Consider the following 17,683-nt stretch of genomic DNA (forward strand, 5'->3'; position numbering starts at 1 on the left):
ACTGGTATTAGAACTAGCGAAGTGAAAGGGAATATCAAAATCGAGAGGCAAAGGATAAAAAGACAAAAGACTCCAAAAGCAATACTTGCAAAACCCGTTGGTGTAAACCAACTGAACAACTCATGGGGGAAGAGGGAGAGTGGGAGGAGGGAGGGAGGAATGAGGGAGGAGGTAATAAACAGTACAAGAAATGTACCCAAGGCCTAACGTATGAAACTGTAACCTCTCTGTACATCACTTTGACAATAAATAAGAAAAACAAAGATGTATTGTATTCATAAACTGCCTGATTGAATGGCAATGCCTGTGTACAACTTCTTAAAGACAATAACAATTTTCAAAAAAAGAAGAAAAGCACAGGATGTAAAAAAAGACAAAAGTAAGGTAAAAACGTAAAAGATAAAATACAAGATTAAAACATGTAAGAGTAGGCACAAAAAATGAGTAGCTATATCTCTATGATTCTTTACAACATTTTGTTCTAATTTGCTGTTATCAGCTTAACACATTCTTTCCCAGGTCCCAGAACATCAACAAAATTGAGCTACTGCTTTATGCTAGACATTTAAATAGGCAAGGTCTAGATACCATCCTAAGTAAATGTCAGGGGGTATTTCAAAAACCTTTTGTCAATGAATTTTACTAATTGAACTAGTTTGTATTCAAACATAACACCTCACATAGTACTCAAGTAATTAAAATTAAAATTCTGAGACTGTTAAGCATTCGATTTTCAAGGATGTCTCCTGGTAAAACCTAATCATTTTCAGTTGTTTCAAAATCACATGTAATTCAGTAGAAAAGGGCAAACAAAAATCACCTAACTGAAAACACAGCCCTTGGAGTTTTTCTGAAAGCATAGATGGAGGTTTACATTGTGTGTGTATGTGTGTGTTAGTGATGCTGAGAATTGAATCCAGATCTTTGGCTTTCTAGGCAAGTGCTGGACAGCTGAGCTACATCTGTCAGTTGTGAAATGTTAAAGAATGATCGATGGAATTTCAGAATCGCAAATTAACTTAATAAATTGGACCCTAGATGGAAAAGAAAAATCTGTTAATGTCACTATCCTTGAGTTTCTTTTTTTTTATATTTCATGGCCCAAAGATTGCTGCTTATAACATGCTTTCCTGATCTTTACACTATTGTTTCTATGTCATTGCTTAATAAATTTCTCTACTCATTGAAAGTACCATACACTTCCTTGAAATGATTGAAAAGATACAGCGTCTGCCTTTTCTAATCTCCTCACTGTACCACTGGTCTCATCAAAGACTTAATAACGCTTCTACTTAGTCAAAACTGCTCTATGGATAGCTTTGGTCACGGCTTCTTTCACATCCTTGTTCCTGAGACTGTAGATCATGGGATTCAGCATGGGAATAACTGTGGTGTAGAACACAGCCACCATCTTCCCTTGCTCTACAGATTCTTCTGTCGGGCTTCTGAGATACATGAAGAACAGGGTTCCATAAAAGATGGTGACGGCTGTCAGGTGGGATCCGCAGGTGGAAAAGGCCTTCTTTCTCCCTTCTGCAGAGCGCATCCTGAGGATGGCAATAAGAATGAATATGTAGGAGACGATGATGACCAGGAGAGAATAGGAGAAGTTGAGTCCGGCTAAGGTGCGCATGGTGTATTCTTTAATGAAGGTCCCCGCACAGGCCATTTTGATGAGCGCTGGATCTGCACAGTAGAAGTGGTTGATCTCCAGGTTCCCACAGAAGTACAAGCCGTGAGTCCACAGGGTTGAAATGAAACTGATGAAGAAGCCATACACGTAAGGGAAAGAGATGAGCCGAATGCAGATGGTCCTTGACATCCTGCTGCTATAAAGCAGTGGGTTTCCAATCGCCATGTAGCGGTCGATGGCCATCACAGCAAGGACGAAGACTTCCACGTGGACGAATGCAATGAAGAGAAAGCACTGCACGATGCAGCCATTGTAGGAAATGGTTTTGGTTTTAGACACCAAATTCTCCAGCATTTTAGGGGTGACGTTAGATGAGAACCACACGTCTGCGAAAGACAGGTGGCTGAGGAAAAAGTACATGGGGCTGCTGTTCAGCTGAGGGCTAATCCGGATCAATACAATCATGCCAAGGTTCCCTACCAAAGTGACAATGTAGACCATTAGGAAAACCACGAAGAAAAGGAGTTGCAGCTCAGGACTACTGGTTAATCCTAGAAGAATAAATTCCGTTACATCAGTAAAATTGAGCATTTTCTCACATCTGATCCACAAACAGAGGCATTTTATCTAGTAAAATAAATACAAATGAGTTAACGACACAGATACAAATATAGCCGCTTGTTCATTAATATACTTCATAATCCATTTGGTTTGAATACATCCACTCTTTTTTTCTTGCTTTCTAATGTCTCCTCACTTTATATATTTGTTCCTTATTCATATTGATTTTATTCATACATTACAATTTTCCCACAGAAATAATTAATTTCTTGTTGTTTTGTCTAGAAAGGATTTCAGAAAGCAAAGTTATATTGTTGTTATCTTCTGGGAAGAGAAAGATAATTTGTCAATGGTACCTGCATCTAAACTGTGCATAACCATTAATTTACTAAGTTCGTAGATGCGGACAATCTCTCTCCACACTTGAAATTTATTCAAAGACACAAAAACAGGACAGCTATTTTTTAACTAGTTTAACTGGGTCACATCCAGTTAGTCTTCTTGAAAATTTTGAGCGGTTTACTGTATGTGATAATTAAATTGTGTGTGCAGTTTAATAAAATCCATTACTCCTATTAGAAAAGTAAAAAATGTCCTAAAATATAATTTTATTTAAAAACAAGTCTAATCAGAATATATCTTGCCATCACCTCCTCTTTAATTCTGCACTACTTTGAACAGAAAAAAGCAACAAATCTATGACAATCTTTTACTTTCTCTGTCTCTACTCAGACTTGGTTGGCAACACATTAACAAAATACTGAATAAAGGCTGATATAATTCACTTATAAATATCTATGCTTGAATAAAAGGAATTTCTAAACTGTATCAAATGTAAAAAAAAAAAAAACTTTGTTGAAGGGTTTGGCTCAAGGTTCCTTTTGGCTTTTCACTGTTTCAGAGTAAAATATTTTTTTGGGGGGGTCTGGACTCTTAGTACCTTCTAGCACATCTTAGTACTATAATTATTTTGAGCCAATTCACAAATAATAACCTTGTTCTTATGTTCCATTTATTCATGTACCTCTGAATACTTTGTAAAAATAATCAATACTATATATGTACAAGGTAGAAAAATACCATTTTGGCCAATTCTAATCTGTGTCAGGTAATTAAAAGCCATGGGATTTAATCAGTTACAAGTAAATTTATTATCCTTTACTATTATTGTATATTTTTATGTAATAGTTTCTTCATGATTAAGATAATAAAATAACATGCTGAAAATCGTTGATTATTAACTGAGAAAATTTTGTGTTACTGTAACCAAGTGAGGACACAGACTAAAATCCTGAGTGCTGAGTTTTAGTCCTGACTCTGTTATTAATATATCTTTATTTTGGGGAACAATTTGAATCAAGCGACTTTCACTGGTCTTACTTTAATAACAAGATCCATAATAGAACTCAAGTTATATTTTTCCTGTCCCTTAGCCAGACAAAGTAAAATACTTATCATTTGGTAATTTTTATTATAGTTATGAAAGAGGGACAAAAGAGGAGCTATAAAATACATTTTAGATTCACAGAATTTCTGTAATTCCTCCATTATACCAGTTGTTAAGGTGTTCAACACTAGCTAAAAAAGAAGTCATGCAAGTTTTAATGACCAAAAGTATCACATTTAGAGAAATGTTATGATTTTCCTTGAATAAGATAACTACAAGCTTAAAATTCAATGAATGACAAGGAGAAAAAAGTATAATGTCAATTCTAAATTGTCCTTTAAATTGAGGGATATGATTTTTGAAAAATGGAAATTTGCTTAGTAAAAGTATTGAGAAAAAGATATTTAACAATTGGTCTTTAGCATTCTCGGGACTTTTTTTAGTACTTTATTTCAAGGTGTGCTTCATAGGTAGAAAGACCTGTTGCACAGATGTTAAAAGAACTGTTAAGCACATGTATATCATACAGGTCTTTTCTTCTAACAACTGAAACACATACTTATATACATATATACACAATGTCTTTACAGAAATAATTCATATCATTATCACTAAATAGGAGTACTTAATAACCATCATAGAAATATAAAAATAAAATATGTTAAGTAAAATGAATTTAAGATGTTCTAAAGCATAGTTGTAGAGAAGGTAGACAACAATCTAAATTTTCTCTCATCAGAAACCTGGCAACATAAGCTTATGTTGGATCAATTAAAAAAAAGGAAGTCTTGTATATTTATCTATGTGTCCTATAAAGATTAATAAAGACATTTTCTTATAAAGTTAGTAGCTGACACTATGGGCATCTAATATAATATTCATTATTCGGATCTTGGAGATTGATTTCCTCTTCTGAAAAAAGCAATGTGATCATTTGAAGGTTAAATAAAATGCACATAACACCTAGGGGGCAGTAAGTATTATTTGGTACTAAGTTTTTTTCCCCTATTTTTCACACTTACATCTCTGTATGAGATATGATTATCAGTCTCCATTCCTAACAAACTGCATCACTCACAACCAAAATACTTATTAGCTACCTACCTAATAATTTAAGGTAAAAACCATTTATCCTATGTTGTGGTTTAAAACTTTTTTTTATTTAAATCTCCCCCTCCCTTCAAAAAAATAACCTCGCCAGATCTATTCCATGCATACCAATGCCTATTACTTTAAACTTTTTTCCCTTCTCTGTATAAGATGTATCTTTGGCTGCAAATGTGGCTTAGTGGTAGAGTGCTTGCCTAGCATGCATGAAGCCCTGGGTTTGATTCCTCAGTACCATATACACAGAAAAAGCCAGAAGTGGCACTGTGGCCTCATGTGGCCATGGTACAGTGCTAGCCTTCAGCAACAGAAGCTTAGGGACAGTGCCTAGGCCCTAAGTTCAAGCCCCAGAACTGGCAAAAATAAATAAATAGAGACATGATCTTTTACTACTAATCGCCTAACATTGCTTCTGTAGTTATTTAATAAGATTTTCCCCACCTTACTTTCCTTGGGAAATCTCTGTCTCCCAATACTCATGATTGCAAATTACATGTGGAAATAGAGATTAGAAAAAGACATTATTTTCTTCCTTACTTAGGAAAATACCAGTTAGCAGAAGAAAACAATTTTTAGATGATTTCTAATAAAACATCATTTGACTGAAATCATGAAAGAGTGAAATAGCAAAGCCTGTTCTACATACAACAGAATTTATATTGGAGGAATAACAGCTACCCAGTAAAGGAATACTATTGGTAGAACAAGGACAGCCCATCATTTAGATTTAATCTATTAAAAAATTAACAGTTTGAGGGCTGGGAATGTGGCTTAGCTTCAGCATGCTTGCCTACCATGCATGAAGCCCTGGTTTCGATTCCTCAGCACCACATATACAGCGAAAGCCAGAACTGGTTCTGTGGCTCAAGTGGTAGAGTGTTAGGCTTGAAAAAAAAGAAGCCAGAGACAGTGCTCAGGCCCTGAGTCCAAGCCCCAGGACTGGCAGGAAAGAAAGAAAGAAAGAAAGAAAGAAAGAAAGAAAGAAAGAAAGAAAGAAAGAAAGAAAGAAAGAAAGAAAGAAAGAAAGAAAGAAAGAAAGAAAGAAAGAAAGAAAGAAAGAAAGAAAGAAAGAAAGAAAAAGAAAGAAAGAAAGAAAGAAAGAAAGAAAGAAAGAAAGAAAGAAAGAAAGAAAGAAAGGAAAGAAAAGAAAGAAAGAAAGAAAGAAAGAAAGAAAGAAAGAAAGAAAGAAAGAAAGAAAGAAAGAAAGAAAGAAAGATAACAGCTTGAAGTGTATATGCTGTAACCTACCTGTACAAGAAGTAAACATGTTCTTAGAAACACTTAAGTGGATAATCTAGAGGATTTATAGAGATTAACTTCCCACTATGGGACTTTTTCCCTGGAGAACATAAGAAAGAAACTGAGGAATTAATTAAAATGCTCCAAACCACATCCTGTAGAATAGAAAAATAAAACCCAAAGGTGAAATAACTCTCAATAGAATTAGACTTTCAAAACAGATGCTGGGTAACTTGACTTGATTTTAAGTGATTTGCCTGAATCTCAACAAATACATTGTATTTGTTTGATTCAAAGGTCTTAGTTCTGTTTTCCATCACCTATAATTAAAAAAAGAGGGCTGGGGATATAGCCTAGCGGCAAGAGTGCCTGCCTCGGATACACGAGGCCCTAGGTTCGATTCCCCAGCACCACATATACAGAAAAAAAAAAAAAAAACGGCCAGAAGCGGCGCTGTGGCTCAAGTGGCAGAGTGCTAGCCTTGAGCGGGAAGAAGCCAGGGACAGTGCTCAGGCCCTGAGTCCAAGGCCCAGGACTGGCCAAAAAAAAAAAAAAAAAAAAAAAGAAATAAAAATCTTTCATGGACTCATTTAATGAAAAAAAATTATGTACATTTCCTTCCACACATCATTTTCTACCTTAAAAGGGCATCTCTTCTGATAAAAAGCTAATATAGTTATTTTACAGATACTCTATCCTCAATGAATTTTGGCAGTGAATGGAGAGAATGTATCATTTCTTTTGGATTCCCATAAATACATAGATAGTTACAAGAGACTTTACAAGAGAAAAGACCAACAAGATAAATACCAAGTTTTATAATACAAGGGAGAAAAATATCTCTTCTGTATGGTAATGCTTCCAAAAACTATAGCATTTTGCTTAAATGATATTTCAAGAAAGAACTATTGATGTTGAAATAAGTATCTCCTGAAGGTGCATGGATTAAAAGACTTGTCCCTACCTATAGTGCCAATGGGAAGGGGGAAAACATTGAGACATATAGTCAAAAAGGATTTAGCATTGTGACATGCCTGGAAAGCATTGAAACCTCTGATCATTCTTCTCCCACTCTTGCACTGTCTTTATAAAAAATGAACAGCTTTGCTCTATCCATGTCTTATCCATGTTTTCTGCTTAAATGACAACAACAACAACAAATACAGAGCCATTCTTATATGGCTGGAATTCATAAAACTGTGAACCAAATAAGCTTTTTCACTTAATTTTGATTACCTCAGTTGGGTATGTGTTACAGTAACAAATAACGCACACTTATGGTGTGTTATTTAATATAGTGTAAGTCCAGTAGTTTCTCCATCCCAAGAGGCATAAGTTTATGAGAGAAAGTCTGGGTAGTATCTGTGTTGATAACTCACTGCCTCCAATGAGGGAGAATTTGATGAGAAAGAATTCTGTGAGAACTCCCTCTCCTACCATTTAGGCAAAAAAAAAAAAAAAAAAGGAAAAATGGTGAATTTTCTTGGTACTTTTAGTGTCTTTAGCTAAACAGTTTTAAATATTTTAGAGAAAAATATTTTGGATTCCTTCAATATTTTTTCTTTAAGATGGTTTTCTCTTTTATGAAAAAAGTAGAAAAATAAATCCTTAATATATGGGAGTTTAGAGAAAACAATGAAAGCCATTGATCAGTAGAGGATGTGAGGTTGGAAAAAGAAATGGGCTTTTGGAATAGCACTAATCAATTATTGTAGCTATGAAAATAGAATAATGAGATTGTTGGGGGTGTTTGTAGGGGGCCGGGAGAGGAGAATGGTAAAAGGAATACAAATGATTGGAATACAGTGCAGAAGTGTGTGGAGATGTAACAATGAAATCTCCTCTGTGAAACTAATATAAACTAAATAGTGATAATACACATAACACTTAACAATAAACCTTGCCTAGATATTTTTGCTTGTTTCATGAGAAATAATAGTTGTTCCATCAACTTGATGATTTCTACTGTTTAAAATTAAGAGCAATCAACATGCCAGAGAAATTAGTTAATTTTATTATGTACAATAACATTTGTTTATAAATGTAGTATGTTTAACTTTGGTTTACAGTGTCTATTTTAGAAGACATGTCACTTTATTCCTGTGGTTGCACTGAATTAATATTTAAAGTTTCCTTTTGGGGTAGAAGGACCTTAATTTGATTAATACTTCTTACTCCTTTTTCTTAAGTTGCATCTGAGTTCTCACAGAATATTTTCCAGGACGTTGAATAACAGTCTTTGTCAGCTTTGATCATTATAGACATCAAACATCACACACTTATTTACATAGTCTCTTACTGTGTACCTAGAATATAATTGAAACCATTCTATATACTATCATAGAGTTGAAGTTCCATTTCTATGTTCTCATTCTTACCAGATAACTGCTGAGTTTTCCATATTATAACTCACATGCCTCTTAATTATTTTCCTACCTTGGGTCCCTTGAATTTTGTGCACCTTAATCATTACTTTCCAATTTTGTGTGCCTTCAACAGGCAGAGACTATTTTAGAGCCCTCCCTGTATGCTGGTCCTTACAAAACCATAGCTTCTCTCTCCAAATGGTGCTATAATCAGTATTAATTTCCAAACATTCTTTTTTTATAATAATGTATTTATTTAATTACAATGGTATTTTGTTTTCTTTGTCTTCATGTTTTCTGTGCTTTTCCTCTTATCTTGCTTTTGGACTTCTGTGTTAAATAGTTCTAGTATACTATACCATTTTTTGCCATTTCTTATTTATTGTCAAAGTGAAGTACAGAGGGGGTACTATTTCATATGTAAGGCAAGTACATTACTTATCCAACTTGTTACCTCCTCCCTCATTTTCCCCCATCTCTCCCTCCCCAGTTCCCTCCCCACCTCCATGCATTGTGCAGTAGTTTACACCAATTGGTTTTATAAGTATACATTTTTCAATGGTTTGTCTTTTTATCCTTTGTCTCTCATTTTTGGTATTCCCTTTCCCTTCCCTAGTTTCAATACAGGTCTGTGGGGCACACCAATTGGCCCTGGAGGTGTGTGACTGTTGCACCGCCTCCCCAAAGAGGGATCCCAGTTAGCCCCGCCTGCCTTCCAGGTCCAGAACCCAAAAGGCCGCTCTAGCTGGCCACGCCTCCCAGCCTTAAGACCATGTGAAGCAAGATGGCGGCCAGCGGTAACCTGGGGGTGGTCCTGCTCATAGTGACTAGACTTAGGCCGCCCCTTAGGGAGGTCCCATGGCCTTCCATCCTTGACTGACAGCTCCGACCACCAATCGTAGCCCCTGGCTAGGTACATTACACCCCTTCTCTTCCTGCTGCCATTGCCCATATTTAAGATCAGGTCCGTGCCACTAAACAGAGAGCAGTCTTGAACATCTCCCGAGTTGTCTGACTGTCTAACACCCAGTGAAAGGTTGGGTTGGGCTGCGTGCAGGCGACTCGTGGCTCCTTACCTATTCTGGGCTTACCCTCGGCGGGGTGCACTTCCTTTCCTCTCCCGCTGGTCAGGAGAGCGCCCAGGGCTCAGGGACCCCTGCACAGGTCTATACATTATCTGGGGTACTAAGATCAGTTACAGTAAGGGCAGGAGTGAAACTACACTTTCTAATGGTTCACCTTGATTTTCCACTGGTTCCTCTAAGAAAAAGAGTCTACTCTCTTCCTAATTCTCTTGGCAAGAAAGTCCCCAGATATTAGCACCTGTAATTATTTTTGCCCATATGTAAGAAAAATATTTTTTCTTTTAATATCCCACAATATAGAAGAGTATAAATTAACATTGATTGAATAAAAGTATAACCAATTATAATATAGGAATTGTGACTGTTTCTCCCAGCAGTCTGTCAACAAGTTTTTTAACCAATGTTTGCCTGAAGATCACATTCCATATTTTCATGAACATAGCAATTACTATACTATTAAATTGACCCCTACTGGAGAAAACATTCATATTTCAAAGACTCATTTATTGGATAAATGACTATTGTTAATCAGCATCAATCAAAATGATAAAAATCTATCCAATCTCTTAACTTGCATAAGGCATGGCTAGATATGAACAGAAATACTATCAGGCTCAGACAATGCTTAGATGTGCTAGCTGCTTCTCTCATACCACAGAAATCAAGTAAATGACCCTCAAAATTTGTGTTTCTTCATCTAATATTTACAGGTCCGATAAGGTGTTACTCAGACCAGCCATTAATATAATTCCAAATCATTCTTTGGATTTTGGAGTACTTGGTGGTGTCATATAAAGAACCCTGTTTTGGACAATGGTCCATGAAGACCACACGTCCTCTACTCTGACACAGATTATATTTGTGCATTTGACTTTCTTGTTTAAATAAAAATAGCAACTAATAAAGACACTATGTGGAAAAAATATAATCAATACTTGTTTTTAATTGATGGAATGAATAACAACAATTTTGATTATTGTCTAGCAACAATGGATAAGACTGGATATAATTCATTTAGTTGCTGTGAAATAAGCCTCTCTGTTTATGTTAACATCTAAAACACCTAAATGCACATAGATTTAAATGTGGTGACTCCGAAAATAACACACTGAAATGACTGTAAAAATGATTTGTGGGTTCCCAAAATGAAAAGCCTTTGAATACAAAGTCTGAGGAAAACAGAAAAAGTTTAAAAAATAGGTACCAACTGCCCTAAAACTATATAAACAAAACATGGTCTTTTATATGGTATGGACAAATGTGCAGCTGTACACAAATGTACTAACTAAAGTGTGATGCTTGCAGGGGAGAATTCAAACAGTGTAATTTCTTAGAAAAACTGGCAGTCCAAAAAAATGAATACTAGGAAACTAATAATATTTGAAATGTGTAAAGGCAGGGAAAGGGAAGGAAAAAGGATAGGGTAGACAAATGAAGAGAGGAAGAGGGGAGAATACTGTCAAATTCAATGTATATCCTTTGAAATTAAGAAAATTGGGAGGTGTTGGGTGGGAAGGATGAGGAGAACAGAAGAAAATGGTGACATTGACAAAGATGCATTGTATTTCTGCACTGATTCATTTAATGACAACTCCTTTGTATAAAGGATGGTAAAAATGTAATTTAAATATAATTTTGATTTTTCAAAACATCCATATTTCTTTAGAAAACCTACTTATGAAGTCATTTGTGTGGTCTTGCAATGCATGGGTTATCTGTATAGGTAGCTGTAAGACCAGATCTCTGGAAAATGCATGATTTATATAACTGATTATTACACAGGAAATTTCAAACAGTATTTGTAGAAATACTATCAGGTGGCCAAGATCCTCTCATCACTTGAGCAATGAACTCTTATGAATATCTCATGCTAAGTTTCACTGCATGTTATTGGCAATATACTAATGGTAAGCATGATGAGAAGTTATTTTGAAAAAGAAAGCTTATGTTCATTGACTTGTATATCAAAACAAAAAAAGCATTTGTTTGTAAAATCATAAATATGTAGATATTTCAAATCTTTCCTTCACAGATAAAAAAGCATTATGTTATAAAATCATAAGTTATCATATAAGCATATATATCTAAAAATGATAGATACTCAGTACCACAAATATAAAAATAGAATATTTGTTTTTTTTCTGGTTTAGCTTGTTGGTTGGTTGGTTGGTTGGTTGTGGAGGCATAATTCCTATAATGAGTAGATTCTGGCGGGAGGTTATGAATTTGATACAAACCTGAGCTACATACTGAGATTCTGTCTCATAAAAAGAAAAGAGTAGAAGCTAAAACATAAAGATACAGAAGGATTAAAAATAAAATAATAAAGTAATCTTTCTTGGTAATATTAAAATCAAAATAAATGCCACACAAAGACATACTAAAAACAGGAAGCATCAATTATAATATGACAGTAGATATTCCAATATTAAACTTGTATGCAGGAAAATATCCCTAGATGTATGAAATACACATAAGTAATTGTCCATAATGTTAGGAGCTTTCAACATGGACTGCTTAATGCTTTATTAATAATTATATAATCAGAAAAGACTAGGAGGAAACTTAAAAGGGATGGATTAATTTATGTCTATTACTTCTTTATATGTATATATACTTTGAATTTACCACAGAATGGGATTTGTTTCGTTTATAATTTTATTTGCTTTTAACTTAATGTAATTAATGTACTATATATCAAAGTTTTCCAATTGCTCTAAAGATCTAAATAACTACTCATAGTAGATGTATAATCAATTTTTATGAAAGAGATATGAATATGACTTTAATAAACAAGCTATCTTTCTATTGCTTTCCTCCAGGAGTTCTTTCCCATTCACTGAGGTTAACTCATTAGCAAAACCTTCTCATGGGATGTCACTCTTGCCCAGACTATGCTACATTGCTTTCTAGTCCCTGAAATGTTTGATTCCTGGTTTGTTTAGCTGTCTAGCTGCCCGACTTCCACACTTGACAATAAAATATCCAATTTGTATCATACTGCCTGGTAATCCAGATAGATTGAATGAATTCAATACTTGAAATTAATCATAGAAATCTCCATTTTGACAGATTGACAGCTCCACAAAGAGTGAAGAGCAAAGAGGGTCACCAATAGTCTCCATTTGCACTGTGAGGTTTTCATTTTTTCCCACCCCTGTTTTCCCACATCTTGTCACAAAGTTGCCATCTTAAATATTCCTGCTCACCATGGAAAACAAAATAAATACCCTAACTACTTCTTAAAAAATTAAAGATTCAACTAAGAAGTGACCTGTGTGGGTCCAGCACAACTCTTTTAGAAATAGCCACAAGTTCATTTAAAATATTGCAATCATCCCATCCCATAGGTGTGTCCCGTTTCTTAATTTGCCGTGAAGATTACATCCTATAACACAAAAAATATATAACTGGGGAAACATAAATAAATCTTTGAGACTAAAATAATAAAAATTACTTTCTGGAAAATATTTTTCTCCTTGACAGCTCTTTGGCTAATGCTTCTTTCACATCTTTATTTCTAAAGCTGTAAACCATAGGATTCAACATGGGGATTACGGTGGTGTAAAATACAGCCACCATTTTCCCTTGCTCCACAGATTCCTGGGTTGTGGGTCTGAGATACATGAAAAAGAGGGTAGCGTAGAAGATGCTGACGGCCGTCAGATGGGAGCCACAGGTAGAAAAGGCTTTGCGCCTTCCTTCCGAGGAGCGGATCCTCAAAATAGCAGGGAAAATATAGAGGTAAGAAATCAGAATGATCAGAAGAGACAAGGATAGGTTGCATCCAGCCACGACAAACATGGATGTCTCCTTGTTGTGGGTGTCCGAGCAAGCCAGCTTAATGAGTGGCGGGTCAGCACAGTAGAAGTGGTTGATTTCATTGGGACCACAGAAGGCCAGGTTGTAAGTCCACATGGTCTCCATGAGGCCAGTGAACGCTCCATACAGGTAAGGCATCACGATGAGAGACATGCACTTTCTCTTGGACATTTTGCTGCCGTAAAGCAGCGGGTTGCAGATGGCCATGTACCGATCAAAAGCCATCAGAGCCAGGATGTAAAACTCCACATGGACCAGGGCAATAAAAAAGTAGCACTGCACCAGGCAAGCACAGTAAGAAATGGTGCTCTTCTCCCAAAGGAAAGTCTCCAGCATCTTCGGAGTCACGTTGGAAGAAAAACAGAGATCCACAAAGGATAAGTGGCTGAGGAAAAAGTACATGGGCGTGTGCAGCCTGGCATTGAGCTGGATGAGCACAATCAGGCCCAGATTCCCTGCCAGGGTGACCCCGTAGACGGTCAGAAACAGCACGAAGAAGAGAATCTGTAAGTCCAGCCGATTGGTCAGCCCCAGGAGAACGAACTCTGTCACCCAGGTGACATTTCTCCTCATGCTGGCCTTCAGCGAGAAATGTGAGCTTTAGTGGTTTTCTTAAGCAGTATTTGCCTTTATATTTTCTTAGAACTTGCTCTATTTGTTTTCCGCATGTTTTTTCCCCCATTATCTTCTGTTACTCTATTTTGTCTCAGGAGGGGCCAGAACAAGTGGTTTAATTAAAAGAGAATCGAAGTAAACATTTCTTAGTACGTTCAAACTGTCTACTGCATACCATTCACTTGGGTCTTTCATTTCCCTCTCCTTTTTCTTTTCTGTTTGTCAATTTATGTTTTTGATCTGCAGCTATGCTTCTTTTCTACGTCAGCTTCTACTTTGTCTAATGCTGGGGTTTTGATTCTTAACCTCCTCAGTTCAATTTTAAAGTCTTAAATTTTTGCCATTCAGTATGAAACAGACAAATGGATACTCATCATATATCTAAATTAAGATTTCTAACACCTTCACTAGAAATCGACAGCTGTACTGAAGTACTTCCCTTGTCACATTTGTTTCTTTCAAGCCATGGAAGATAAAAATCTCTTAGGTTATTTGGATAACGGTTCAAAATGATAAATTTAAAATATGTTAATGCTACTTATAAATAGGGCATAAATGATTGTATGTTCTATTTCAGAATGGGTACTTACTTGCTACTTTGGGGAAAAAAGGAAGAAAGAGAAATACTTGAAAAATTAAACAACTACAAATATCAATGGAATTCTTTCAGCAAATCTAGCCTTTCCAAGTTAGTTCACAACTATGCAAACATAGACATTTATTTTCATAAAACTCTATTGGAAATCATATGATATATAGATATTTGTCAGAAACATAAAAGAATAAAAAGTGAAACTTTAGACAAATATATCCTTAAACTCCCATGGCAGTGCTATCCAGTAAGTTTTTTTCTCACTGGGTATTCTATAACACCTAGCCCCAAGCTCTATGTCTTTCTGGGTTTTGTGAGGGTTTTTTAAATAGTTTTTTTTTATTTAATTTTATTACCAAGGTGATATACAGAGGGGTTATAGTTACATATGTAACATAATGAGTATATTTCTCCTAGTTTTTCCTCCCTAGTTTTTCTACCACTCCCCCTCCTCAAGTTGTAAAGCTCACTTCCAACACAGTGTCTTGTGAATATCATTGCTCCATCCTTTGTCCCTTGTCTCACCATCTCTTATCCACCCATATCATGGCACCCTCTTTTGTCTATTGGCATCACCTCAAAAATCTCCTAATTGCTCTCCATATTATTCAGAGATGTTCATCTCCTTTTGGCTCTTGGTCTCAAATCTGCCTATAGATACATCTTAGCTTTGTGTACACACTGAGGCATTTGACAAAATTACAAAGCTTTTTTATTTAATGTAGTAGAAATAGCTGTATTTTGTAGAAGTGTAGTACTTTTTATCGCTTTCCTGCCCTCACCTTTGAATATATATGTATAAACCATGTAAATTATCTATGAATACAGACATATACACATACATATGCATGTGTATGTCTGTATGTATCTGTGTATAAGTATATATTTATATACTTTAAATTATTTTAGTATGTGCACATATATTTTCATGAGAGTTGGGAAGTGTGAAACCCTTCTTTTGTCTTGACCTAGTGAACACTGAAACATCCTGTTACACCTTTCCATACATTCATATCTTTCTCTGCATCCTTTTTTAAAAAGAGTCTGCTAAGCTAAGCACTGGTGGCTCACACCTGTAATCCTAGCTACTAAGGCAGCTGAGATCTAGGAATCGTGGTTTAAAGCCACCGCAGGCTAGAAAGTTCACGAGACTCTTACCTCAAACTAAATATAAAAAAATGAAAGCGGAGATGAGGCTCAAGTCTTAGAGCACAAAAACTCAGGGACAGGGCCTAAGCCCTAAGTTCAAGCCCCAGGACGGCATCATAAAAAGAAAAAAATAAGTCTACTAAGTTACCTTGGTACTGCACAAACATTACTATAAAAATAATTCCGTCTAAATCATTGGTATTTTTCTCATAAAATCAACTCAAAGTTTGAAACCTATCAGCTTTGACTTAAAATATATAAGACTGCTATGTGTTATTTCTACGCTTATGAACAATTGACTTAATTTTGAAGAACCTTACTTAGCTTCTTATCTAAAAATGCTGTTTCACGAATTTTCTCTGAGGTCATAGCATATGGAAAGATCTGAGAATGTGTAAGACACACAAAGCCATCACAGTTAATTTTAGTTTCTTCCTCTTCATGCTCCAAATATTCTCAGATGTTGTACATTGCTTCCACAGCTATAAGCAATTTCATTCCTTTCTATGTAGTTCTTTGACTATTTCTGACGATGCATGCATTCCTATCAAATATATCTTTGAATTCCAAATTTTAAAACATGTACAAAATGAAAAGTATTGCTTGAACTGGCTCCTAATCTATACAAAATAGACTTACCTGTGAGGAAGTAGGGAAATAAAGAAAATGAGTAGGTCCTCAGGAATAACTGAAGAACATTTTGGATCTTCTTATAAAGTTGGATTGTTTTCCCTATTGAATTTTTAAACAGTCAACATCAAGTCATCAAGTTCACTAATTAAGATTTCCCTGAAAACAGCTCTGGAACTTTTAACAGGGGAGTTAAAAATAACTTAAGCATCTCTTCTGGGCCTTCATCATTCTTGGCAACGACCTTGATGCTTGTTCTGATATACTAGAAATTATTCTGCTTTACTACCTTCATCTTACAGCAGGAAGAACTACATTCTATAAATCAACATGTTACTCACTTATTTTACATGATAAGTCAGCCTACCAGCATGCATTCTACCATGCCATATTACTATACCAAACATTCTTTCATTTAAAACTCATGTTTGCTAGGCACTAGTGGCTCACACCTATAATCCTAGTTACTCAGGAGGCTGAAATCTAAGGATCATTGTTCAAAGTCAGCCTAGACAGGAAATTCTGTGGGACTTACCAAAAAGGTAGAAGCAAAGCAATGACTCAGGTGGCAGAGTCCCAGCCTTGAGCACAAAAGCTCACTGACAGTGCCTAGGCCCCAAATTCAAGCTCCAAGCCATAGTAATTCTCCATAGAAATCACTCTGATAGCAGTCAAAGCCATTGTCTTAATACTCTGGGATAATGGACCTGTGATGCTGGATAATTAATTACAGTTTTCCTAGAAGTGAAATGAACAACAGAGCTACCAAATTATTGGTTTGTGAAGGCAGAAAACATCTAGGTTTACCGAACAAAAAACTAACTTAAATTATAAAATCCCAGACTTTCTACTTTTCAGTCATTACTGGAAACAAAGCCAGTAACCCACACAAAAGCTTTGAATGTAGGAGAGCTTGTGTCCCTTTGTGGGCAGATGTATCCACAGGGGATTCCATAAGGACCTATGAGCTTGTAGTATGTTTAACTGAGAAAACAAAAATAGCAAACATATATGATTCACCTGCTAGGTAAGGATAGTAGGCATACACCATCATATCTAACTTCTATTGGTTGGGATTACTATTGAAGTCTTTTTCTGAACTGGTCCTGAATTGTGACCTTCCCTACCTCCACCATCAGAGTAGCTAAGATTCCAGATGTGAGCCACCACAATCTACTAATTCTTTATCCATATGTATGAACAGAATCTTTAGGCAATTTTGCTTTACAATGACACATATTTAAATAACAATGCCTAATTGAAATAATTGTATGAGGCCTTTGTGTTGGAGAATGAATTTGAAAATGATGCCTTTGTGCACAAATCAACTATTAAGACAAAACACTTTGAAATATATCTGAAAAAGAATATTTGTGTTTGAGGGAGAGACTATGTACATTTTGTGGTTCATCATCCATTTCAATCAGATCTTGCCTGGTCTGAAGTGATATTTATGTACTTGGCATAGTACATAAAGAATTTTTTTAAAGTGTATTT

General features: G+C 35.6%; 2 protein-coding genes across 2 annotated transcripts; both read right to left on the reverse strand.

The window, feature by feature from the left end:
- Nucleotides 1–1,288: 1,288 nt before the first annotated feature.
- LOC125361790 (olfactory receptor 5M3-like) lies at nt 1,289–2,224 on the reverse strand. The gene has a single exon (XM_048360391.1). It carries the CDS (start codon nt 2,222–2,224, stop codon nt 1,289–1,291), a length of 936 nt encoding a protein of 311 aa, XP_048216348.1.
- A 10,607-nt stretch (nt 2,225–12,831) lies between these two features.
- On the reverse strand, nt 12,832–13,773 carry LOC125362562 (olfactory receptor 5M8-like). The gene has a single exon (XM_048361381.1). It carries the CDS (start codon nt 13,771–13,773, stop codon nt 12,832–12,834), a length of 942 nt encoding a protein of 313 aa, XP_048217338.1.
- Nucleotides 13,774–17,683: the final 3,910 nt, after the last annotated feature.

The sequence above is a fragment of the Perognathus longimembris genome, chromosome 13 (genome assembly GCF_023159225.1).
Source record: "Perognathus longimembris pacificus isolate PPM17 chromosome 13, ASM2315922v1, whole genome shotgun sequence".
Taxonomy (NCBI): Eukaryota; Metazoa; Chordata; class Mammalia; order Rodentia; family Heteromyidae; genus Perognathus; species Perognathus longimembris.

Excerpts from the sequence above, each read along its gene's own strand:
- LOC125362562 (XM_048361381.1), bottom strand. The coding sequence starts at position 13,773 with ATGAGGAGAAATGTCACCTGGGTGACAGAGTTCGTTCTCCTGGGGCTG.
- LOC125361790 (XM_048360391.1), bottom strand. The coding sequence starts at position 2,224 with ATGCTCAATTTTACTGATGTAACGGAATTTATTCTTCTAGGATTAACC.